The following is a 26788-nucleotide window of genomic DNA, read 5'->3' on the forward strand; positions in this document are numbered from 1 at the left end:
TCGTCTCGGCCGCGCTCTCTGCGCCGTCGCAGCCGCCCACGCTCTGTGCCCCATTGCGGCCGCCCACGCTCTGCTCTGCACTTTGCTGAAGCAGCCGTGAAGAGATACCCCACGTCCAAGGTAAGAGAAACCAAAGTAAGACGGTAGGTGTTGCAAGAGGGCAGACACACTGAAACCATAATCACAGAAAACTAGTCAGTCTAATCACACTAGGACCACAGCCTTGTCTAACTCAATGAAACTAAGCCATGCCCATGGGGCCACCCAAGATGGGAGGGTCATGGTGGACAGGTCTGACAGAATGTGGTCCACTGGAGAAGGGAATGGCAAACCACTTCAGTATTCTTGCCTTGAGAACCCCATGAATAGTATAAAAGTTTGGGCATATAACCAGATTAAAATGAGGGTATTTTCCACTGTTTTTGTAGCACCACTCAATTGTCCTTGAAAAATAGGTTTATTTACCAAATATTATCCTAGATCACATGAATCTGGAAAACATTTGGGTTAGTTTCTATATTTCTGTTAGTGCACTTGATTTGTATATTTCTTGTTGAACTTCAAGTCAATTACTGGAGCCTTTAAAAATAACTTTGGAAATATCATTCAGAAATACAAAAAATTCACTAGAGCATATAGATAGAGAAAGAAATAAACAGATATGATAATATGAAACTCAGGGGTTTATAAAAGAAGATTTGGGTCCATTGTGATTCTGGAAGATGGAGTAAATCAAGGTTATCTGCTCAGATAGTTTTGTACTAATATTTCCAAGTGAAACTTTTAAGATGTTTCCTACTCCTAATTATCAAAATGGACTTTTCTCTTTCCTTCTTATGAGATTCCTTTGTATCCTAGAGAAGACTATGTAGAATATTTATATCTCAAAGACACAAAGAAAGAATGGAAGTTGCACCAAGGACTTTTGTTCCTTAAGTTCATAACTTTTAGAACATCTGCAAACATTTTGAGAAGAAAAGGGTACATTTGGGCATGGGTAAAAAGGAAAAGTGGGCTTGAATTCTTCCTAGAGCCTCCTTTGCAGTTATAATAAAGGCCTGGTTTGTAAGATAATATAGGTTTCTTTAATTCCTCAAAGAATTGAGTGGCAACTTGAACAATATGGAGGACATCCCACCCATCCATCTTTATTATCCTCAGTTTGCTTCTTTACATCAGGGAGAAGATCTGCAAGTAAGATGGAAATCAAAAGATTCCTATGATCTCAACCTAGAGGGGTGGGATGGGGAGGGAGAAGGGAGGGAAGTTCAAAAGGGAGGAGATATATATATATACCTTTCATTTTATGGTTTGACAGAAAACGACAAAATTCTGTAAAGCAATTATCTTTCAGTAAGAAAATATACTATATATAAAAAAAGATTCCTATGTTCTTGATTTAGAATTGTATGTCTTTGGAGCATTTTGGTAAGTCCATCCACAAAAAGTTCTGAGTTTTTCTTCAAGGGTTTTCCTAATCTGACCCACATTCTACAGTGAAACAAGGCAGTGTGTCCCAGAGTGGGGAGAATGGGAAAGGAAGTTAGGCATCAGGCTGGCACCCTTGGGCACAAGGTGCTGGACTGTGTGCAGGCTTCTGAGATGGAAAAATGACAGACATCCTGAGCAGCAGTAGTTGGGGCACTTCCAGGGACATCATTCATGAACAAAAAGCTCCCAAATCTCTCTTAGGTTCTCCTCTGGTACCTCAGGCAGGCATTCTCCAGGTCAGCCAGGAAGCCAGGAATTCCATTCTGCAAAGAAAAGGAGATTGTCATTACTCTGTCCTCACAGCAACTACTCTTCATTCTCAGGATGTGGCAAGGGTGAAGGAAGATGCCTTGGGGAATAATAAATAAGACAATAGGGCTCCTGGTAAGATTTCAACAGAATGTTGGCACTGATGATGAAAAAGGTAAGACTCAGGGCACAGGTAATGTAGGGGCCACAGTTTTCAGACCTTGCATATTTTAGCTTTTGCTAGTAGAAAGCTCAGACAATTCTAAGACACTATTTTTGAAAAGAAAAAGAAAATTCAGAAAATGGGACTGGGCTGGGCTGTGCAATTCTTCCAAAAAGATGAAAGAAAGGACTTGCTTTACAAAATTGAAAATTGGTAAGAATTGGGAGCAGGAGGCAGGATATGTCATCCCTTAGTGTTGAACATTGCCAAGACTTTCCCCAAATGTTGTTTTGGTTACTCCTTCTCTACATTGTGGAAATATCCATCCCAATTTTTTGGAGGGGAGAAACTGATAGCTTCCTTAGATTACACAGTCAGAAGTAGGGACCAGAATTCAAAGTATGATGTGTTTTACTCAAGTTTGTGTACTTTCTTACTCTCCCTGTGAATTGGTGAGCCCACCAACCCGTAAGTAGGACCTCACAAAGCAGACTGAATGGTCTCCAGGAGTGATCTGCTTACCACTGAAGTCCCTTCTCCTTATAGGAAGAAAACACAAAAATGAAACTGGAGGCTTCCCCAGGCTTGAGCGTATCACATTGTCTCCCAAGCCATGTTGGCCTAACTCCTGCATAAGCAGATAAGGGTCCACAGGCACCCTTGTTCCTACAAGGACCAGGTTATTGTCCAAAGGTTCCAGAGACTGATGCTGGTGGGATCTTGGTGGGAAAGTAGTGGGGAGCTGATATTCCGGGTGAAGAGTTTGGTCTTTTGTCCCAGCCTCAGTCCTGGGTGTTGGCAACCCCAGTCCTAACCAGAGTCAGTCAACCATGCTGCTTCGTAAAAGAGCATCATGAGGCCTGAGATTGCACATCTCTTCAGGCTAACAGCCCCACAGGGTAAGTCAATATTTGTCAAGCATGCTTCCCCCCTGCCTCAGGGAGTCTCACCTTGACAAGCAAGTTGATGAGCCAGGATGGAATCCAGCCACCAGGGTTTACGAAGCAATAAATAAATACTAGAGAGGGAAAGAAGGGACAATTCAAAAGGAGGAAAAATACAGCAGCAAACATCCAGGTTTACATTCAGGCAAAAAATTAAGGAGGGAGGTAACACACAATTCAAGTGGACTCTCCCATCTCCATTATGGGACACTTATATACACACTTTGGCAAACAGTCAAGGCACATTCTGCTGCTATTTACTAAACCCATGGCAAGTGCTAGATGGGGAGGGCATGGCAATCCACTCCAGTATTCTTGCCTGGAGAATCCCCATGGACAGAGGAGCCTGGAGGGCTACAGTCTGTAGACTTGGACATGACTGAAGTGACTTAACATAGCATTGCATAGCATAGCATAAGTGCTAGATATTTGGATATGTATCTCAGTTATTTCTCTCAATTATCTTCTTTATAAAAGTTGATAAAATTAAACTCCAGTTTATAAATGATAAAATTGAGACTTAGGAGAGTGGGGTGATACATCCAAGGCGGCAGATCTAACACACGCCAGAACAATGTTCAGATTTCCCTGCAGTCTCCAGGCCATACCCATTCCAGTCCAGCAGGTGGCCACACAAACCCCTCCCAGATTCTCTCCTGAGTATGGAACTCAAGGCAGACAGGTCCTGAGTCCCTTAGTTTTTGCTGAGTGAGAGGTACCTCCTCAGAGATGGTCCCACTAGCCTTCCTGCTCACCTCCAGCCAGAATGTGCAGAACAAGAGCAGCCTGAAGTGAATTCCTAAACCTTTTGGTTCACTTCGATGTTCTGATTTCATTTGCACAATGCAAGAGTAAGTTAAAAATAGACTGATCAGATTTAAACATCCACCTTGCATTGTAGCCAGACTTCAGGGGTGGATTGAGTCTCCTCTGTTTCCTCTGAAGTCATGCCCAGTTCTCTGACCTCATGGGAAATGCATCCTGCATATTCTGAGCCTCAGTCACCGCAGCCCTCACAGGGCACACCATACACCAACCGCTGCCTTCGTTTTACCTTTGCTCCGGTTATGGCCAGCACTCTCCACAGCCAGCTTCACCTGGCACTGGCTCACCCGGATGAAGCCTGGTCTCTCTGGAAACTGTGGCAGTGAGGTGCCCCTGGCCAGGACCACCTGAATCTTCCGCCCTCTGAAGTCCAGTTCTCGCCGCTTCTTCACATAGACGCACTACACTGCCAGTCAAGGCAAGGCCAGAGTCAAACCTCTCAGATGGATAAAAGGAAAGCCCACAAGTCAGAAGCAAAAGGCAATTGTTTTGTTGCCTCCACTTGGTGTTTGCTCCCTTAATCTGCCAGTTCACTTCCTGCTTGGTCTGCCTAACTTCCCTGCAGAGCCCTGTCACCTCCCACCTGGTGTTCTCTTTTCATAGCAGGCATGGTGTACATACTCAGTTTCCAGTGGTGTCTGACTCTTTGTGACCCCGTGGACTGTAACCTGACAGGTTCTTCTGTCCATAGGATTCCCAGGCAAGAATACTGGAGTGGGTTGCCATGTCTGCTCCAGGGAATCTTCCTGACCCAGGGCTCAAACCCACAGCTCTCCTGCATATCTTGTACTGGCAGGCAGATTCTTCACCACTGAGCCACCCAGAAAGCTCAAGAGCGTGCATTACCCACCTATCAGTGATTCTTTGCTGCTCTAATTATGAGGGGAACCCACTCCTCCTTTCTCCAATAAAGCAATGAGATCTCAGGGGATTTGTCATTTATCAGCTGTGATCCTGGGTAACTTAATTTTTCTGAGATTTGGCTTCACTGTGCAAGAACAGAGAGGAACACTGCCTGTAGACAGGCTTGGTGGGGGCATTGGAGAAAGACTGGAGCAGAATCTCACTCAGGAAACAATGGTTCCTGTCATTGCTCTCTGTTGTCCCCTTAAGCCCTAATCATTGACCTCTGGGCACAGAGGATGCTCAGGCAAGGTTACTTATACCTGGTGACCACAGGAAGATATGTGGACATCGAAACAGTAGTAGGCAAATGTCCTCACTGGTTCTGGTTCACCAAGAGTAATATAATCATTTCATCTCAATAAAGATTCACAGACCAGCCACCATGTGTAAGGCACTATTACAGGGAAGGTAATTCAATGTTAAGAAACTGAGCAGGAAACACACACACACAGGGTCCAGAGCCAATGCTTGGGGAGGAGGGGCGGTGGAGAGAGCTGGAAACGTGGGGCCTGAGTTCCATCCCCGAGTTGGCTGCTCACCGCCTGATTGTGTGCCTCGGTCACCTTAACTCTCTGGGGCCCGGCTTCCTCCTCTACAGACTGAGGGAGTGTATTGAATTATCTGAAGGAAAAGTTGTTTTCAGGTCCCCAAATCTGGAGTACAAGGATTTTCTAGGAAAAATCTCAGGAAAGTATGAGCTGCCTTCCCACAATTATAGATGTTCCATGTCGTCAGACCCAGAAATCACACTGAGATCTCTGAAAGCTACACAAGAAGCAACAGCTTTAGCAGATGCTTATGCAAGAGTCAAAGACAATGTTGTCCACCTTCTGGATATACCGCCATTGAGTCATGGCCATGAAGAACAAAGACACTTAGAAAGCTGAATAATAGTATGCATTCGAAAAGGATACATCTCTGCTGGACACAAAAAAAGGGAACTCCATTTTCATGTAGGTCACTGTTTCTCCATTGCATTCTGTTTCATAGGCTTCTATTTGACAAAGCAAAACAAACAAACAAAAAACAACACAAAAGACGTTATTGCATCTGGAAGTACCTTTGGCTTCAATTCACAAGAAGCTTTGATATGACAACCTTGTAGGGTGATAAACCACTAACTCACGAGGCATTGAATTTTAGAGAAAGTCAGATATTTAGAACCACTGAAATCTTGTTGTCCAGGGACAGTGTCTGGTAGATAGAATAACACAGTAGAAATAAAAGAACCCAACAAAACTTGTTCATTGTATACCACAAACAACATTCTAAGACAGAATGCAGTGAAACAAAATTAGGCATCCAAAAATAAATTTTCAAGTTCTAAAATCTTGGTAATCATCAGATGACACTACAGTGCCAATAATTTTTCTGTTGTGACCTTTCTCCTCATCTTAAATTTTGTGACATATTACAGGTGTCCTGGAACTGAGCAACCCAGCTTAGAAATGAAGTTTCAAGAGAGGTTAGTGTCCTTCTGAAAAAGCTAGAAAGTGGCTGAACTATGTTAACTGTAAGATGCTTGCCTCTCTCCCGTGTTGCTTTATATCATAGTTACAGGGACCAAATCTCCTTAACACCCACCATGCTACTGTATGCAAATAGCATCAGCTCTTGGAGAGAGAGAGCAAAGCGATGCTTTGAAGTGCACAGCCTCTGCCCTCAAGCTGTGTGGGAAGCTTCTACCATTTAGAAGAGGAGCCAAGCCTAAGCTTCTGAAGGAACCAAGAGAATCCCTAGAGAAGGTGCTGACAGCACAGAAATGTGTTATTTAATTCAGCTTTTGAAAGAAAAAAAATCTATTAGAAGCAGACCATGGAATACAGAATTTATCAGCCCATTACTACAAGAGGTTGAAGATGACCTTGAAAGAAAAGGAGTGAGTGGACATCTGCTGCTTTTGCCTGCTCTGCTATGACTCTCCCCTTCTTGCACGAGAATCTCATTCTCCTTCAGAGCATCACCTTTTACCTTCTTCCCCACTATGTAGTTTAAGCAGGACTGTTCAATTCAGTTCAGTAGCTCAGTAGTGTCTGATTCTGAGACCCTATGGACCGCAGCACGCCAGGCCTCCCTGTCCATCATCAACTCCCAGGGTTTACTCAAACTCATGTCCATTGAGTTGGTGATGCCATCCAATCATCTCATTCTCTGTCATCCCCTTCTCTTCATGCCCTCAATCTTTCCCAGCATCAGGATCTTTTCAAATGAGTCAGCTCTTCGCATCAGGTGGCCAAAGTATTTGAGTTTCAGCTTCAACATCAGTCCTTCCAAGGAACACTCAGGACTGATTTCCTTTAGGATGGACTGGTTGGATCTCCCTGCAGTCCAAGGGACTCTCAAGAGTCTTCTCCAACACCACAGTTCAAAAGCATCAATTCTTCGGTGCTCAGCTTTCTTTATAGTCCAACTCTCACATCCATACACGACTACTGGAAAAACCATAGCTTTGACTATGTGGACTTTTGTTGGCAAAGTAATGTCTCTGCTTTTTAATATAATGTCTACGTTGGTCATCACTTTCCTTCCAAGGAGTAAGCGTCTTTATATTTCATGGCTGCAGTCACCATCTGCAGTGACTTTTGGAGCCCCCCAAAATAAAGTCAGCCACTGTTTCCACTGTTTCCCAATCTATTTTCCATGAAGTGATGGGGCCAGATGCCATGATCTTCACTTTCTGAATGTTGAGCTTTAAGCCAACTTTTTCACTCTCCTCTTTCACCTTCATCAAGAGGGTCTTTAGTTCTTCACTTTCTGCCAGAAGGGTGGTGTCATCTGCATATCTGAGGTTATTGATATTTCTCCCAGCAATCTTGATTCTAGCTTGTGCTTCATCCAGCCCAGCGTTTCTAATGATGTACTCTGCATATAAGTTACATAAGCAGGGTGACAATATACAGCCTTGACATACTCCTTTCCCAATTTGGAACCAGTCTCTTGTTCCATGTCCGGTTCTAACTGTTGCTTCTGGACCTGCATACAGATTTCTCAAGAGGCAGGTCAGGTGGTCTGGTATTCCCAGACTGACTCAGTGTTAATTTCAGGGCTGGGAAAATGAGCAGAACATGGTCACAGTGATTAGTTCAGGGAAGGCATATGTGGACAGAATCCTGGCTTGCCACTCTCCCAAGTTTAGGCCCAAAAGTGGCTTTGTGAAGTTCTCAGGTAGCTTATAGAAGATCTGGGAGGACCAGAGTTAGGTTAAGAACCTCAGGATGATTCCAGAAAAGTCAAACTACTGCAGCCTCTGGACCATACTCCATAGTGTGGACTGTTGATAGCAAGTACCACACATCAGAGGCTTTGTAAATGGCTACAGCACATGACTGAATCACAACTGGCAGGGAGATGGCCAGAGAACACCTGGCTTCTCCCTCGAATATACGGCACCACCATTCCCCATAAAGTAAGAGTAGCTGAAAATAGTATGTGGCCCTAAACCATGACAAGCATGCTGAAGGAAATAATATATGATCCAGGCTGAGGCGATAAGAGCCAATCCTGAGGCTCTGGATGCCATCAGTAGGAAAGTTCCTGTTCCTCTGGGGTTGTGTACTCGGTTAGAATGTTAGCCTGCATCTTCTGGTGGCATCTCTGCATGACACAGAATCTGCCTGAGAATCTGGTCAATACAGAAGAAGGCAGAGTCCAGCTGGAGAAATGAACTATTATGTGCAGCTATCCTGGAAGCCAGACAACTATGGATTTTCAATGTCATGAACCAATAAATGTTTTTGCCTTTCATTACACTGCAATTTGCTAGCTTTTCTTCCTTGCAACCAGCATTCCTAAGCACAGCAAGTGCCTGTCAGGGTTTCTGGCCCCTGGGCTAGCTGTGTCTGGTCCATTGTGCCTGGGACAGCAGAGACCACTCCCCACTCTAAGTGCCAGAAATATCCCCTATTTAATGCCACTCATAATTCTCCATCATTTCTGGGAAAAAATCTAAGAAGTGTAGTCAGGTGACCAGCCTAGGCCCTTGGGTCTCTGGACTCTCCTCCCAGGTTAATTCCAGATTCTGCTACCCCAACAACCCAAAAGCACCCAACTGCTCACAGATTAAAAAAAAAAAAATCATATTGTTTCATGCCTTCTTCATTTTACTCATACTGTTCCCTGGGCCAAACGTCCTTAACCCACTCACCCTTCACTTTTCACCTCACCATGTATATATATTCTTAAAACTTTGGTTCAATTTGTCAAACAAAGCTCAGACACCACTTCCTCCAAGAAGTTTTCCATGCTCTTCCAGGTGTGTGTGTGTGTGTGTGTGTGTGTGTGTGTGTGTGTTTGATGTGTGTATGATGACAACAAACTTGTAGTAAGTTCAAACAGGAGCAAACAGGAGAGTGAATCTATTAAAGTATAAAAAGGAAGTCCTAGAAATATTGAAGGCATATTTCAGCGCAGCACCTCAGAATTTAAGCCAAAATTTAAAACGAAACATAGTATAATAGAAAGTAAACCTATTGATTTCTGCTGGTTAGAGAAAATAGCAATAGATTCTACCTTCTAACCGATTTTTTCTAAGGAATACATGTCACTCACCTGTAACTTGTGGGATCTGCCGTCTTATATAGCCTAAATCCATACAGATATCTACAAGTAGATCTGGTGGAGCTCTCAGGGTACCAATGAACTTATACTCATAAAGTCCAGTTGGCTGTAAAATGAGAACAGACAGAAACAGCCTATTGATTCCCCAGTTGCTATTACACAGCATATGAAAAATAGTTGCTTGTGCCATCTCACTACTGGGCATCTCCTCTGCAGTCTTGGAAACGCAATGGTGAAAGAACAGGTGAAGATCTTGCTGATCTTGCTCTCATAGTTCTATTTGTTCTTTACCACAGGTGCTGGTGACAGCTACCCAGGTCATTTAAGTAGGATAAAAGGAGGTGATGTGATAAATGGTGTCTAGTTTTGGGGGGCTGGTGGTTTGTTGTATATCACCAGGTGTTCAGGGAATGTCTCTATGAGGGATTTATCAGAAGAGTTTCTTCTGAGTATTAGAAGGAGCTGGCCATAGGTAGATGAGAAATGTCCATTCCTGGTAGGGAGAAGGCCCACAGGCTGATGGATTGGTTGTCTTCCTCAAAGAACAGAAAGTCAGGGAGACCAGAGAACTGTGATGGGGAAAAGTGATAGGAGCTGCTGTCAGAGAAGTAGTGGGGGCTGGGTCCAGAGGGCTTTGTGAACCAAGGCAGTGGGCAAAAAGATTTTATTCTAGTAACTATGGAAAGCCAGTCAATAACTTAAAATAGGGAAATTGTTTTCTTTTTTAATAGTTCTTGCTTCTTGGTAGAAAATAGAACATAAATGAGTAAGGAGATGGGTTAGAAGACCAGTACAATGATCCAGAGAAGAGAGGTTGACGATTGGCTAGAGTGGTAACAATAGTGATGGGGAGAAGTCAGTAATTTAGGGTAACATTTTGCAAGTAATGTCAACAGAAATTGCTGACAGGTTGGCTGTAGAGACAGAGATAGCTAGAACAAATCTTTTAACATTTGTTTAAACAACCAGGTAGATGGGATATCCATTTCCTGAGAGAGAGAAAGCTTGCAGAGGTGGTGACCTGTGGGCTGACCGAGAGTTCTACTTTGAGCATGTTGAGTTTGAAGTGCTTATTAAACACTCATGTGGAAATGTCACATAGGCAGAGTTCAGACTATTTTAGATAACCATGGGCCATAATGAAACCCCAAACATTATTGTTTTACCAATTCCAAGATGGAATTTTTCAGCAACTGTTTTTTTTTTTTCTATAAAAAACTTGTGTATAAAAGAATGAAAAAGGATACATGTAGATAGAGAGCAGATTTGTGGATACAACAGAAGAAGGAGAGGGTGGGACAAATTGAGAGAGTAGCATTGAAGCATATACATTAACATATGTGAAATAGAAAGCTGGTGGAAGCTGTTGTATAACGCAGGGAGCTCAGCCTAGTGCTCTGTGACAACCTAGAGGCGGCGGGGGCGGGGGGGTGAAAGGGGAGGATGGAGGAGACCTACAAGAGGGAGGGGATATATGTATGCTTATGGCTGATTCATGCTGTTGTATTGTATTGCAGAAACCAACACAATATTGTAAAGCAATTATCCTCCAATTAAAAATTTTTAAAAAGATTTAAAAAAGAACGAAATGGGGAAAGAAACACCAGCTTCAAATCACAGTACTTTTTATTCAGAAAAAAAAGATCATTTCTAAATGTCTAAGTACAAGAGATTTTCCTTGTTTTCAAGCCATATTCTGTGAGGATGTAGGCTGGAGGGGATACACTTCACTCTCTGTACAATGGCAACTAATTCCTGACACCCCTGCCAAAAAGTTTATTGTACAATTCCTGACCCTCTTGGCAAAGGGTTCTTTGTTAGGATTAAACTAATGACTTAGTTCCAGTACAGAAACAAACACAAGAAACAAAAAAGAACCTTTTAAATGTACCTCTACTTCCAGGTGCTAACGCAGTCCTAATGGCTAACCCCAGAGGAATGAACCTACATTCTTAAACATTGTTCCAAGAACTTATGTGAAGTCAAGGTGTAAACGTGAAAATCTGTCTAGAGATCCTGAGGCTTCAAGGGTCTCCTGACTTAGGTGGCATAACCATAATTCTCAGTTTAGGAATCTCAGATGTCTGTGAAAGTACCTGGAGGAAAAAGGAAAGTAAAGTTGAAACTGAATTCATACTGGTGTTTCAGCTCTGAGAGCATGTGGCATTATACCAAGAGTTTCCAATGAGCAAATGAGAGGCTGGTAGGTCTGACCTCCACGCGTGCTGTGCCGTGGAACCCCACAGGAGGGAGGGAGTCAAGAGAAAAGTCCTCCTCCTCCTGTCTCCTCCGATCAACTTCACAGAGGATGAGGCTTTATACCAGCACATATCTACACCCGCACACGTTTTAGTTAGCTTGGGAAGACAAAGAATTACCTTCTGTTCAGGAATAGTGTGGCCCCGTTATCTATACACAGTGAGCAAAAAGGATAGCTATGTGTAGAGATTGTGATCTCCCCAACTTCACATGAATTAGCTTTGGTTATCTGGATAAATGAAGGCAAACTGCTTCCTGGAACTAGTTCCCAGCCCTCCTGCATGTATCGATCATTTGAGCCCTTAGGGACTTCAGTCCTGTAATATTACAGAAAAGAAAAAAGAAAGCCCTCAAGGAAGAGAAAAATAAAACAGTGTGATTTATGTGAATACCCAAGAATGAACTATCATGACAACTTTCTTTAAACACTGTCTTCATGGCAGGACTGAAAAATGCCAGAACACCAGAGGACAAATTGTGGGATGACACCTTTCCTTGTCCATCAATAAAATGTTCTTTACAGGTGTTTAGCAGCCCCATCCAAATTCTTGCATCAAAGAATCATTTCCTTTGAAAGAGGACCTCAGCAAACATATTCACAACTTCATTTTGTCTTTGAAACAATAAAGTGAATTTTTATAACTATAAGAATAATTCATATTCATTAAGAAAAATTATAAAATGTGAAGAAAATTTAAATGGCATGTAATGCTAAAATCCACAAATCCCTAATTGCAATATATGATATATTGCTTCTCTTTTTACCATTTTTTATTGAAGTATAGTTGATTTACAGTGTTGTATTAAATTCTGCTGTTTAGTAAAGTGACTCAGTTATAGATATACATACCTTCTTTTCCATGGTCTTTTCCATTATGTTCTAATTTATCACAGGATATTGAATGTAGTTCCTGAGCTATACAGTAGGATTTTTTGTTCACCCATCTTACATGTAAAAGTTTGCATCTGCCAGACCCAAACTCCCAATCCTTCACACCCCCGCTCTATCTCCCCCAGGCAACCACAAGTCTGTTCTCTATATCTGTTAGTCTGTTTTCGTTGCATAAACATGCTCATTTGTGTCCTACTTTAGATTCCATATATAAGTGATAGCATATCACTTATATGCTGAAGGACTGATGCTGAAGCTCCAACACTTTGGCCACCAGAGGCGAAGAACCGATTCCTTAGAAAAGACTCTGATGCTGGGAAAGATCGAAGGCAGGAGAAGAAGGGGATGACGAAGGATGAGATGGTTGGATGGCATCATGGACTTATGGACATGAGTTTGAGCAAACTCCAGGGTTGGTGATGGACAGGGAGGCCTGGCATGCTGCAGTCTATGGGGTCTCAAACAGTCATATACGACTGACTGGCTGAACTGAACTGAGTTTCTATACAGTGAGCAAAAGGGATAATTATGTATGGAAAAAAAGATCTTCTCAGCTTCCACGAGTTAGCTTTGGTTATCTGGACGCATGAAGACAAAGTGTTTCCTGGAATTAGTCCCCTTCCCTTCTGAATGCAGTTTCTGCTCTTAGTGACTTCACTCCAGTAATACCACAGAAAACAGAAAGCCCACTAAAAGAGAAAAAGAGAGTGATGCGACTTACGTGAATACCCAAGAAGGAACTACTATGACGACTGCCTTTAAACAGTCCCTTCACGGCAGGACTGAGAAATGCCGGAACACCGGAGAAGCAAAGTGCTTGGTGACACCTTTGCTAGTCCGTCCATAAAATGCTCTTTTCAAGCACCGAGTAGCTCCACTCAAATTCCGGGTCAAAGCAATTTTTACCCCTCATTCCTTTCAAAAGAAGGGGTTTGTTTCAAAAGAAACAAACTCACATTTTCATTATGTCTCTTAAAAATGAAATTTTCATAATTATAAAAGTAAGTCATATTCATTGAGAAAAATTAGAAGATGCCAAAAATAATAAAGAAAACTAAAACATGTAACTTCATAATCCTCAAATACCAACTGAATATTTTGCATATTTTTTGAGTAAATAAATATTTCTATGTGTTATAAAATGGGAGTAAGATAGTATAAACAGACTGTATTCCTATTTTTAACGACATCATTTTGAAACTGAGTGATCAGCTAATTTTATTATTCTGTAAGTTATTTCTGTTTCCATATATTTTCACAATTATGAACATTGCTGGAAAAATTATTCCAAATGGACAAACCTGGTTCCTAATTCTAACTTCCTCATTAGGCAAGCAAAATGCCTCTTCAGAGATCAATTTTAGGGTCAATGACATTAACATTTTAATGCTCTTTATACTTTTTATAAATCTTTAAGAAAGAATTTTACCTATTTATACTCTCACCAGTAGCAAAGAAACATCTCACCAGGACTGGGTACCACTGTTTGTACAAATAATTTAGTAGGAGGACGCATAAATCTTAGTTTTATTTGGGCAATGTACTGATGTGTAATTCTCTTTCAAATTAGAGATATAATTCTGGTGCAAAATTTTTTGCAGATACGTTTTGAAATTCTAACATTTCAATAAATGACTAAACAAGTATACTCAAAAGGTGCTTGGCTTTTCCTGAAGGTCCTCCAGAAAAACACTTTTAAGAATGGCTCAATTTCTTTATCCAAAGTAAAATGCAATGCATGCTTTTCTTTTTTACATTACTTTTAGGGTTAGTTTCTACTGTATACCAAAGTGAACCACTTGTACAAATATCCACTATTTTTTAAGACCCTGATGTCAGAAAGATTGAGGGCAGGAGGAGAAGAGGGAGACAGAGGATGAGATGGTTGGATGGCATCATCGACTCAATGGACATGAGTTTAAGCAAACTTTGGAAGACAGTGAAGGATAGGAAAGCCTGGCGTGCTGCAGTCTATGGGGTCACAAAGAGTTGGACATGACTGAACAACAGAAAAACAACATACTTTTCTAATGACACACTGATTACAGGATACTGTAATTTCCTATATTACAGGTGGTAAAAGAATTAGTCAATGGTACAGAATCAGTTGATACCATGTGTAGAATATAATTCCCAGAAGAAACGGGAGATTCATTATAGCATATACTCTCTTTCTTACTAAGAAAATTGCACAGCTGATAATTTTCCTCATCTCTTTTACAGGTAGAGGCAGCCATAAGACGATTCTTTCTTCTTTTGAATATGGGTATGATGTCTAGAGCTGAAGCAGCTATTTTGTGATTAAGAGACAATAAAAATGAGAAAGCAGAGTGAAAATATTCAGAGTTTTACTGACATTGTTGATCAACTGATTCAACGCCAGCAACTGCTAACCTCTGGACTACTTGCTAGGTGAGAAATAGAAACCCCTCTTTGGGGACTTCCCTGGTGACTCAGCTGGTAAAGAATCTGCCCGCAATGCAGGAGACTGGGTTCGATCCCTGGATTGGGAAGATCCCCTGGAGAAGGGAATGGCTACCCACTTCAGTATTCTGCCCTGGAGAATTCCATGGACTGTATAGTCCAGGGGGTCCAAAGAGTCGGACACGACTGAGTAGCTTTCACTTTCCCTTTTCACTTGTTTAAGTCTTTGTTAATCCAGTTGTCTGTTACTTGCAGCTAAAAGCAATCCTACTTATTACAAGTGGTTCTTATTGAGAATTTTATTTGAGCTCTGTGATCCTAAAAAACAACAGAGATTAAGAAACTCTCCCATGCTTTGTGTTTCAAAAAACAGCTATCACAAAAGAATCACTTTTACACACACACACACACACCCTTTGTTTACCTATCACAAGGCCAGACACAGCACCTCTAAATTCCCTTTGACGGTCCCACAAATGATCCGCTAAGCTACTTATTCCAAGGATCAATAGGCACAAAACGCTTGTTCACCAAACTAGTTAAGCATCTCCTTCCTCCAGACTCTAAATTTTGGCCCAGCCTCAGTCTAAGCAGCATCCAGCCCTGCTGAGAATGAACTGGCCTCAGGGTAAGACATTCTGTTCTATTCTTCAGCAGACCACCTTCACCTCACTTCCCCACATGCAGTTTCAGTCTTGCTGACTCCTCTCTCTCTGGGAAAAAAAAAAAAAAAGACCTTTCTGCCTCTCCCCTGAGAAACTCACGGATCTTATGGTCATAGTATTCTTCCTAATACAATGTCCTCCAACTCTAAGTCCAGGTTTGCTTCTTATTTGGCATTAAAGTAGACTGACGAAACAGTACTGATCAGACTTCTGAACGTTTCCAAGCATGTAAGACTGTGTGATTCATTAAAACAGTACAAAATAGTACACTATGTAATTCATTAAAATAGTACAAACACACATAAGCATTACTAAAACGAATAGTTAAGGAAGAGAAATAAGAGATAATGGACACAATTAATGGACATTAAACTGCAGCATATTTAAATCTGCATAGAAATCTGAAACTTCACACACTCTATTACAGAAAGTTCCACCTCCTTCTACTATGTACCACAGGAAAAAAAAAAAAAAAACAGCAACAACCACCATGGGCCCACTATATTCTTGGGCCTGAGAAAACAGTCAGGCAAGGTTTACTCTTGGCTTTTCAGCTTGGAATGGATTTGCCTTGGTGATCTGTCAGCGTCACTACAGCTGCCATGCATTCTGCACTGGAAGCTGTCCAATCACTCTGACCTAACTCTTTCAATAATACGAACATTCATTTCTCTAAACACAGTGCAGGTTCCAGTTTTAGGTTCACTATCTTGTGTAATCTCAACAGAGCCCTGTGGTATCAATAAGGACACTGGTGTCATGTCCCTATGACATGAAGCACAGAGAGGTGACATACTTGCTCGAGTTCTACAGTTAGCTCTGGGGACAGCCAGAGAGAGGAGGGCACCATCCCCTTCTTCTCCCCACGACGGCTCCTAATATGGCTCTACTCTCTTTGCACACTTGCTCCAAGCCACTGTTCCAAACGACGAGCTAAAGATGTCAGTAAAGACGGCACAGGCTCTCAGAGCTGGAAGGAGTCTTAGATCCTTATGTAAAAAATGACAGTAATGCATCAAAAGGCAGCTGATGACTCCTGCTGGCAAAACCTGGATGGGAAACTTTCCTTCTAGTCCCTAACCCAGTGTTCCTGCCCCAGACTACCCAGAAAAATGCAAATCTGCAGAGACACCAAGTAGCTTGGTGGCTGTTTAAAACTGGGAACGGGAACAGGGGATGACTGCAAATGGGGAACAAGTTTCTTTGGGGATAACAGAAATATTTAAAAATTAGACTCAGGGAAGGATGTGTGACTCCATAAACTTACTAAAAATTAGTGAACTATACACTTAAAATGAGTAAATTTTGAGGTACTTAAATGATACCTCAAGAAATACAGCTGTTAAAACTAGAAGATTATGAAACTCACTCAAGGTCACACAAGTATGAGCTTGACCTGAAGCTCATTGGTTGCAAAAGAACCTGGACCTGAAGCCAGCGATGTGACGGCAGAGTTCACAGCCTATGATCCTGCCTCCAAGCATCACTGGCCTCTCCCAACATATTATTAGAGAAATAACAAGCCATCAGAGTAGACAGAGCTGTGGCCAAGGTGACCGTGTGATTGACCATTCTAGTGGACAGGTCTGAATGAAAGAGCTTTGTCATATGTTTCACCAGGACAAACATAATGCAGGTCTTGAAGGGTAGAGTAGAACATAGATCACCCTACTCATAGCAAACACCATTTAACTTACTAGGGGCTTCAAAATGTATCCTCTCATTGGATCCCTGGCACAACTCTGGCAGAAAAGGAATTATCTCCAGCTTACAGATGAGGAAGCTGAGACTCAACTAGGGCCCTTGGTTCATAAATCCCAAAACCTCAGAGCAATTAAACATCAGAACTATATTTTAGACCAGGAGTTACTGAATCTGTCATGCTGTCTATTTTTCACAGTCCACAGCTAACAATAGTTTTTAGATTTCAAAGTGGTTATGTAAGGAAATATACAGCCTCTTAGTCTATAAAGCCTAAAGTAGTTTCTATTTGGCTCTTTACAGGAAAAAAAAAAAAAAAAATCTGCAATCCCTGCATTAGACCATTGCCACCACCAGTTCTTAAAAACATACAGTCCAGAAAAGCTCTGGATTACTAGAGTCATACTGCTACTCCACATGCAAGAGAGGAATCTTTGCATTATAAACCCCAAATATATTATATTTTATTTTAAATCATATGTGGCTTTACCATTTAAGCTCAGACCACTCTTCAAAGTAAATCTGCTGATATTGAGCACACCATACAGGATATGAAACAACACTCTTAAACAAAACATATTCAAACTCAGAAAACCAAAGAGAAAAAGAAAATCTTAAAAGAAGCTGTCAGGAAGGAATGGGCCATCACTTTACTTATAGACAAATACCAATGATAATTAGAGCAGACATCTCATCAGAAACCACTCTGCAAAAAGAGAAAAGGTAGGGTGAAATATATATAGAATTCTATACCCAATGAACCTGTCCTTCAGAAGTGAAGAAGAAATACAAACTTTTTCAGACAAACAGAAACAGGGAATTCATCAGCAGCAGACCTGGCTCTGGAAGAAATGCTAAAAGAAGCTTTTCAGGGAGAAAAACATATGATATAGGTCAGGAACTCAGATAGACATTGCATAAAAGGTGCCTGTTTTATTGTCTTAAAGTTTCTGGAAGGTATGAACTTTCTGTCTGATGAATACGTCAGGCATCACCAAAATGCAGGCACACAGTAAGTTCTGAAACACTGCTTGAATGGGTCATGAAGCAGTATTTTGGAGGTTTCTTCTTACTAGGGTGTATTCAAACAGCCCCAAACCAGCTGTGCAATACAAAGTCTGACTTACACCCGCAGACAGGCCTGGGGGATCCTGCTACCCCCTCCCCGCTAAGGCATGCCTTCAAATCTTGGACCAGCACCTTGTGATCGGTCAGCATCTTCATGCTGCCTCACACCTCAAGCTCATTCTGAGAGAAGTGAGGAGAGAGAGCTGAGGCTCCAACATTATCTATCCAGTTACACTGAGGAGCGATGAGACAGGAGAGAGACAGAGAGAGACAGAGAGAGAGAGAGCAGACCTGCACCAGTGGCAGCAAGTAGAGGAAGGCTGCACATGCTGCTCAGCTTTAGCCACGGTGGTCCTACCCACTCGTACATATGGCTCTGTAAGTGTCCCCAATGCATCAACTGCTCCATCGATCATGTTGATACCTAGAAGGATGGGAAAAGGGAGAAGAGTCCTTCATCCAGAAGTGAAGAGGTCCATGATGCAAGTCGGATTACGATCCCATCTGGGAAATCAGAGTGAAGCTTCTCACCCACTGAGGTAATCCGTTTCCATGGCAGTTTAATCACTGCTTCCTTCCAAAAGGCCAAGCCATCTCTCGACACAGCACGGCTGAACCTAGTTTTCCAGTAAGGCCAGGCTCTCAGTAGTTCAGTAGGGCAACAGCACAGGAAAGAACAGTCCCTAGGAAAGTACTGTCTTCTCTTGACCAAACTCACTGATGAGAAGACCTTTGCAAGGACAAAGGCAACCGCTTCACACAGTGCCAGACACTTGGTTTCAAATCATAAGAAGTCAAGCCCTCAGTCAGATCTTTCCAGACCAACATTTTCTTGGTCTAAATCAATGATGTGAGCCTCTGCATGCCAGTTTCATGCCATCTACAGGCAGGTCACAGTGTCTACTGGCATGGTATCCAGCCTAAATCTCCAGCGAGACCTGACTACAGATCTCTGGGAAAGCTTTTGCAAATGACCCACGACCCTTCTCTCCAACGGAACCTTCTGTCTGCTGTTCAGGGGACCACATCCACTCCCAAGTGGCCACTAATTTAAAAACCAGGAAGCATTGGTCTTCACCTGGACATGACTTCCACCTTAAGATAGTCCTCCTTTTCGCTCTCCCCTCTCCTGCTCTCGGTGCCACCACGTGGGGTGGTGCACCTCGAGCACCACGTGAGAAGCTCCCCTTACATCAGTGGTTCACAAAGTATAATCCCTGGAGCTTCAGTATCACGTGGCCATTCGGTAAAAACAAAATGTTAAAAAGGAGGAGGAGGAAAAGTAAAGAAATGTAAAGCCAACTCTCAAGTCCCACCCAGATCCACTGAATCTGAAACAGAGTAGGATATTAACTGTGAATTTAACAGGCTTTGCAGATGAATGTTAACAGGCTTTGCAGATGAGTCTAGTGTATGCTCAAGGTCAAGAATCACTCTGCCATGGATCATTTCATTCAATGTTTGTCAGAAGCCAATGATCCTAAAAAGCAAGAATTAGACTTGTTTTGCAAATGAGGAAGCTGAGATTTTAAAATGAAACAGCAGCTGGCCAATATCCCCCAAGTAGTAAGTGGGGGCCACTCTCCAACACCAGGTTCACCCTGGTCCTGTGTCCTTCTGGCCCCTCCTGGAAAAGGAGGGAAGGTCAGCCTGGATCTTAGCACTCAGCGTTCCCTCTACTGCAATGGTTTATAACACAGCACACTCATTACAATTTCTTGGGAAGCTTTCACATGAAAAAACAAAAAGAAGCAACAAAAACATATTTTATTTTGAAGCATTTCAAACGCACCAAAGTAGACAGGACAGAATAATCAGCCTCTAGGCGAATGGGGAACTTCTCAAAAGGACCATCCAAGCTCCACTCCAACTCTGTTTACGATGGGGCTCTAATAGGGCTGAGAGGTGACCTGAGAGCTCCCCAGGCAGCTCTTGAGCTTTGAGGAACACTCTATGGTCCATTTCTCCTCTGATATTTGCAGGGCACAATCTCTTCTTTCATTTATATCTCCACTCAATTGTTAACCTCTGGAAGAGGGTTTTTCCAGATTCCCTGTATCTAAAGCACATCTGGATATCCCCACCTCTGCCATAACATCTCTGTATCCCTTCATCCCACTTTGCTTTTTCTGTAGCATTTTTCAGCTGTCATTTCATTATATACTATGTTTATTATCATCAGTGAATACTGTTTATTGTTTAAGAAGCTTATTCACTGAACCAGCAGCTCCAACTGCCTGCTCCCTGCTTATGCCCAGTGTCTGTCAAGGCACTACCACATCGGAGGCACGCAGTGAATATCTCCTAATAAATGAATGATAGTGGAACACAGCAGAGACTGTAACTCAAGACTGTCTGCCTCCAAAATCCATGCTCTTTTCCACAGCACCACATAGAATAGCATAGCACACAGCAGTGTTGCCCTAGCTTCGCTTTCAGTTCAGTTCAGTCGCTCAGTCGTGTCCTACTTTTTGCGACCCCATGGACTGCAGCACACCACGCCTCCCTGTCCATCACCAGCTCCCGGAGCTTACTCAAACTCATGTCCATCGAGTCGGTGATGCCATCCAACCATCTCACCTCTGTTGTCCCCTTCTCCTCCCTCCTTCAATCTCTCCCAGCATCAGGGTCTTTTCCAATGAATCAGTTCTTCATATCAGGTGGCCAAAGTATTGGAATTTCAGCATCAGCATCAGTCCCCCCAGTGAATATTCAGGACTGATTTCCTTTAGAATTGACTGGTTTAGCTTTGCTTAGCTTGGAGAAAAAGAATGTAGTTCTGAATTGAAGCAAGCTATATATTTGGTACTGAGTTTATCCAAGTACACTGGTTCGTGTCTAAGTACTAGCTATGAGGGCTTGTGTGGCTCACTCTGGGTCTTACCGCCATCCATAAAATAAGAAAATAAACCTGTCTCTACCTATTTTCTATATTTATTGAGAGGGATAAATGAAAACTTACATGTAATAGCATTTTTTATATTAAGGGGCCATGTAAAGATAAGTTAGCACTACACTTGGGGAGAGAAAAAGAAGGTGAGACCACAGAAACAGAGTAGGCAAAGAAAGCAGGACAAAAGCAAAAAGAAAGGGTGATGGGAATTGGACAGAATGGTTGCAAAGAGACTTTCTAAGTCTAAAATTCTGTGATTTAATATGAAAAGAGAAAATGGAAAAGTATCAAAAGTAGCCATTTGTGCAAGAACAAGATTCAGAATTATTCGAGTCTACTAAAAAGAAGCCACAATTTTTTTTACTTTAAAATACAATTTATCTGTCATACTGCAAACTCTCTCAAGTACCTGTATGCTTATGTCAGTCTTTTCAAATCATGTGATGGTAACTTCGTTACAGCATCATTTTTAGATCATGATCACTCCTCCCTAATGCAGACTCACAGCGGGTTATTCCCTGTGGAACAGCCAGCCTGGTTCAACTGGATAAAAGTCACTGAAAAGTCTGAGAAGGGGGCCTGTCTGATTCTTCTTATTCCATAAATTCCAAATGGTACACCCCTGATGAAACAGCTAATATGCTTTGTATGCAAACCATGATGGACTGCCTTTACCATAATCAGGACATTCATCCATTGAACATGTCCCTTACTCAACAAAGATTTAGAAAGAACTTTGATGAAAAGGGTTATTTTTGTATGGGTACCAAACGTAACCTTACTGAAACAAAATCAAGCATTTCAAGAAGCCTTATAGGATTACCTGTCTCAGCTTCTGCTCATGGGTTTCACATTAACAAGAAATAGGAAGAGACAGGAAGAAGCAAGGGACTCATTCCAGCAGGGTGGAAATCTGTAGATGGTAATTAAGAAATAAGATGAATAATGTGTCTATTGATGGGACTGAAGGAAAGGTCTTAATGCAACTCCATCAAAAGTCAGGTGGATCAATAAGACCCTCTGCTAGTCCCCTAACATTAAAGGGCCCCAAACAAGTCCACTCTGTACACCAGTCGGAAGAACTGAAAAAGCCAGATGATAACAATTGCAATGAAAACCCTGACCTGGAATGACCAGGGCAAGAGTCTGGTATGTAAACCAAGGTGAAAATTAACAGAGGGGCCAGGATTTTCTGGTTGGACCTCCAGTCAGGGACCTGGGGACCCAAGGCCATATGCATAACGGTTCTGGGCCGGGAAGTGGGTGGACGAGGAAACAGAGTCACATAATATCAACAGCATGCATGGTGGATGAAACCACACTGGATCACCAGACAGAAGAGGGCACAGGGTTTTAGGGGAGATAAGTGCAGGTCTAGGCAGGGTAGGACAAGCTGAATTCACTTGGACATGGAGTGGCATTCAGAGACAAGATTTACTAACCGAGGGATTTGATGGAATTCTCCTCCAGGAGGAAAGTAAAGGATGGGAGTCAACCTGGAAAGAAAATGCGGCTCTAGCAAAATGGGTCAGGCAGCAAATAACACTGGATGTGCAACTAAGGCTCTAGGAAAGGGCTCGCACCTGACACAGCAGGGTCCCTAGACACTGAATGCACGTGCAGATCACGGTGGTCATGGGCAGTGGCTCCAGCCTAGCTGCTGGGGCTCAAGGCCACGCCTATGGCCTCCAACTTACGGGAGCTCTCTGGAAAGACTTGTAGCTTACATCAATGTACTATAACTGCCCTCATGCCCAGAACAGGTGGAAATACGACTTATATCATGGTTCAGAGGGATAGGAACAGTTCTGAATACCCATCCTCCCCCCAGGAGGGAGGTGGGCCCTGCTCCATGTCAATACACAATGGAAACAATACAAAACCAGACATTCGGCCTCAGCTCAGGCAGGGGCTGCTGTGGGATAAAAGGCACAGCCCTTCAGGGGATGTGAGGGGAGTGGTCAGGGCTGATGGGAGGACAGGACCAGTGTGGAGGAGCCATGGGCCCTGGACCAGCCTAGTCCCCCAAGCACAGCCCACCTGGCATACTTGCCCTCTAGAGTCAGTGGAGGAGTGTATCATATCACAGGTCTGGAGCTAGAAAGCTGAGTTCCAACCCCAGAGTGAGTCTTGAGCCTTCAATTTAATCTTTCCATATATCCATTTCCAAATTGGTAATAAGGTGATAGTCCATATAGTGCCTGACAACATGGCACCGATGTGAGGACTAAGTCAGTGTCTGCAGAGCACTTAACGGTGCCTTGAGCGTAAGACAGCAGGAAATGAGTAGGCTATTACTGTAGGTTTTATTTTTTACACAATCAACAGGGCCATTGGAAGGGGCATGATAAGATCACAATCTCTTTCAGGTGCTTGATTTCAGGTGTGCAGGATGGAAGGGAAAGGGTGGAAGGCCAAGAAGCAAGTCAGAAGATCACTGCAATTTTAGGGAAGAGGTGGCACTCAGAGTGACAAAGGTCAAGGGGAAAAAGGGAAGGGAAAGGGGCCAGACATCAGATACATCTGAGCAGTGAATTGCCAACATTTGGCAAATGCCTGGAAGTGGCCTGTGCGGAAAATGAAACAATTTTATCCAGAAGATAAAAGGATTTTTTCTGAAAACATGTCCATTTTTGCAGCCAGGTAAATGCTTAAATGACACTCAGAAATTAATTCTGCCTGCTCCACACTGAGCTTCCTGCTCATTGACCCTGGGACACACCCAATGACAGGCCATCATTCCACCTGGCCGGTTACCTGGCTCCAAAGGCCTGCCGCCACACCCGCAACTCCATTCCTCCTACCCTTCAACTTTTCCCCAGACTTTTTCTCAGGCTAAAGCTATTCGGTGCAGTTTACAAGGAAAGCGGCAGCACTCCAAGGAGCAAGTTAGTGAAATGACTAGAGTGGACGGTAGGTCCCTTCTCAGCAACATTCCTCACACCACACATACCACCCTGTACATCCACTCTCTGAACACCCCGGTCGCTTTTCTTCCTGGATTCAATCTTAACATACTCCCCGCCACACAGATAGCACTGGCACCCACGTGGGAAAGAGGCTCACGTCCCTTGCACGCAAGTGGGTGGGGCTACGTAAGAATCCGCAGACCCACGTTTTCACTCTGCCATCAACTTTTGGCAAAACACTTGCCCTGTCTGGTCCCCTCACCCCCGCCCCCCGGGAGCACTTCCCACCCCCATCCCCCGGGAGCACCTCCCACTCCCACCCCCACCCCCTGGAAGCACCCCCCACCCTGTCCCCCGCAGACGGCCGCCCGGCGGTCCTCTAGGGGCGGACAGCTACCTGGTCCAGCAGCCGGTAGACGCTGATGCCCTGGGTCTCCTCCAGCAGCTCCCAGGCGGCCCCGGCGAGTGCGGGCCGCTGGAGCTCGGTGCAGGCCTCCCTGAATTGCTCCTCTGAGAAGGTGCCGGTCCCAGGCTCCATCCTTCTGCAGCGGCTGCCCCGGGGCCCGGAAGGAAGAGGGGATAGGTGGGGCTCATGTTCGGAGGCGGGACGAGAGAGTGGCCCAGAGCGACTGGCTGGGACCAGAGAGGGTCCGGGACGCGGCTGAGGGCGGGGCCTATAGGGGCGGAGCCTTGAGGGCCTCAAGGGGGCGGGGCCTCGAGGGGTCGGCCTGGAGGACTGGGCGGACCCAGGGCTGCCCGGGAATGCAAAGCAAATAGAACTAGAGAAAGGTCGGACTTGATCTGCATAAAGGTGGAGGGCTTAGGAAATGGGGAGGCTTCTAAAGCAGAGACATTACTTTGCCAACAAAGGTTCCTCTAGTCAAGGCTAAGGTTTTTCCTGTGGTCATGTATGGATGTGAGAGTTGGACTGTGAAGAAGGCTGAGCGCCGAAGAATTGATGCTTTTGAACTGTGGTGTTGGAGAAGACTCTTGAGAGTCCCTTGGACTGCAAGGAGATCCAACCAGTCCATTCTGAAGGAGATCAGCCCTGGGATTTCTTTGGAAGGAATGATGTTAAAGCTGAAACTCCAGTACTTTGGCCACCTCATGCGAAGAGTTGACTCATTGGAAAAGACTCTGATGCTGGGATGGATTGGGGGTAGGAGGAGAAGGGGACAACAGAGGATGAGATGGCTGGATGGGATCACTGACTCGATGGACGTGAGTCCCAGTGAACTCCGGGAGTTGGTGATGGACAGGCAGGCCTGTCCTACTGCGATTCATGGGGTCGCAAAGAGTCGGACACAACTGAGCGACTGACCTGATCTGATCTGATCAACTAGAATAGAAAAAGAAGACACTACTACAATCTCAGAAACATAATTTCCAAATTGCATAATTTCCAAATTGCTTGCATGTCTCTCCTTTACTTTCTCTGAAGAAGGTTAGGGAAGGTCTCAGAGCAGTTGAGTACAAGTGGGAGGTGAGATGGACAGAGTGGAAATGCTTGAAAATCTCAGGGGTCAGATGCTACAGCAATGTTCCATTTGCTCTGTTATGCACTTTAAAACATTGTTCTGAGAAGAGGTCCATGGGATTCCCCAGAAGGCTAAATTAGGGGTCCATGGTACAAAAAGGATTAAGAAAACTATTCCATAATAGTACAGTGCCACCACCGGGAGGGTGAAAGATGATCTCAAAAGGCATCTCGGTGTCCATTCAAGACTTCTGCTGCTTGTATAATTTAGATCTTTTGTAACTCAAAGACGATTCTGTTCCCTCAAGTCCCTTTGTTTTACTATATTTCTTACCGCCACATTGTACTTTGGTTTGGATAAAGTGGACAGTTTAAATGTCAAATCAGATAACACCGCATGGATGCCAGAAAACTTGCAACCCTTTCCCAATCTGTAAAATGGGGTAAAATTGTGCCACCAGTTAGAATTGAGGAGGTGACCACATAAACATAGAACATATTTGCACAGTTCAGTTGAGTTCATTTCAGTCGCTCAGTCGTGTCCGACTCTTTGCGACCCCATGTATCGCAGCACGCCAGGCCTCCCTGTCCATCACCAATTCCCAGAGTTCACTCAGACTTACGTCCGTCAAGTCAGTGATGCCATCCAGCCATCTCATCCTCTGTCGTCCCCTTCTCCTCCTGCCCCCAATCCCTCCCAGCATCAGAATATTTTCCAATGAGTCAACTCTTCACATGAGGTGGCCAAAGTACTGGAGTTTCAGCTTTAGCATCATTCCTTCCAAAGAAATCCCACGGCTGATCTCCTTCAGAATGGACTGGTTGGATCTCCTTGCAGTCCAAGGGACTCTCAAGAGTCTTCTCCAACACCACAGTTCAAAAGCATCAATTCTTCGGCGCTCAGCCTTCTTCACAGTCCAACTCTCACATCCATACATGACCACAGGAAAAACCATAGCCTTGACTAGAAGAACCTTTGTTGGCAAAGTAATGTCTCTGCTTTTCAATATGCTATCTAGGTTGGTCATAACTTTCCTTCCAAGGAGTAAGTGTCTTTTAATTTCATGGATGCAGTCACCATCTGAAGTGATTTTGGAGCCCAGAAAAATAAAGTCTGACACTGTTTCCACTGTTTCCCCATCTATTTCCCATGAAGTGATGGGACTGGATGCCATGATCTTGGTTTTCTGAATGTTGAGCTTTAAGCCAACTTTTTCAATCTCCACTTTCACTTTCATCAAGAGGTTTTTTAGTTCCTCTTCACTTTCTGCCAAAAGGGTGGTGTCATCTGCATATCTGAGGTTACTGATATTTCTCTGGGCAGTCTTGATTCCAGCTCGTGTTTCTTCCAGTCCAGCGTTTCTC

At 43.5% G+C, this 26788-nt stretch overlaps 1 protein-coding gene across 3 annotated transcripts; it reads right to left on the reverse strand.

The window, feature by feature from the left end:
* Window positions 1-438: 438 nt before the first annotated feature.
* Window positions 439-24503, reverse strand: LOC147352770 (phosphatidylcholine transfer protein-like). 3 transcript variants are annotated; one of them, XR_015146956.1, is made up of 6 exons: window positions 24344-24503; window positions 9127-9241; window positions 5493-5572; window positions 3902-4078; window positions 2854-2921; window positions 439-1754 (listed from the first exon to the last, which is right to left on the reverse strand). XR_015146956.1 is itself a non-coding variant. In XM_086355671.1 (6 exons), the coding sequence occupies exons 1-6, from the start codon at window positions 24482-24484 to the stop codon at window positions 1689-1691; spliced, it is 642 nt and encodes a 213-aa protein (XP_086211797.1). In that variant the 5' UTR covers window positions 24485-24503; the 3' UTR covers window positions 439-1688. The 3 variants fall into 3 exon arrangements, 1 of the variants encoding a protein (XP_086211797.1); XR_015146955.1 differs by having other exon boundaries at window positions 3902-4110; XM_086355671.1 differs by having other exon boundaries at window positions 3902-4073.
* Between the last annotated feature and the right edge of the window lie 2285 nt (window positions 24504-26788).

This window comes from Bos grunniens, chromosome 19 (assembly GCF_055505025.1).
Source record: "Bos grunniens cultivar Pamir isolate PY7600 chromosome 19, Bosgru_T2T1.0, whole genome shotgun sequence".
In the NCBI taxonomy this organism is placed as follows: Eukaryota; Metazoa; Chordata; class Mammalia; order Artiodactyla; family Bovidae; genus Bos; species Bos grunniens.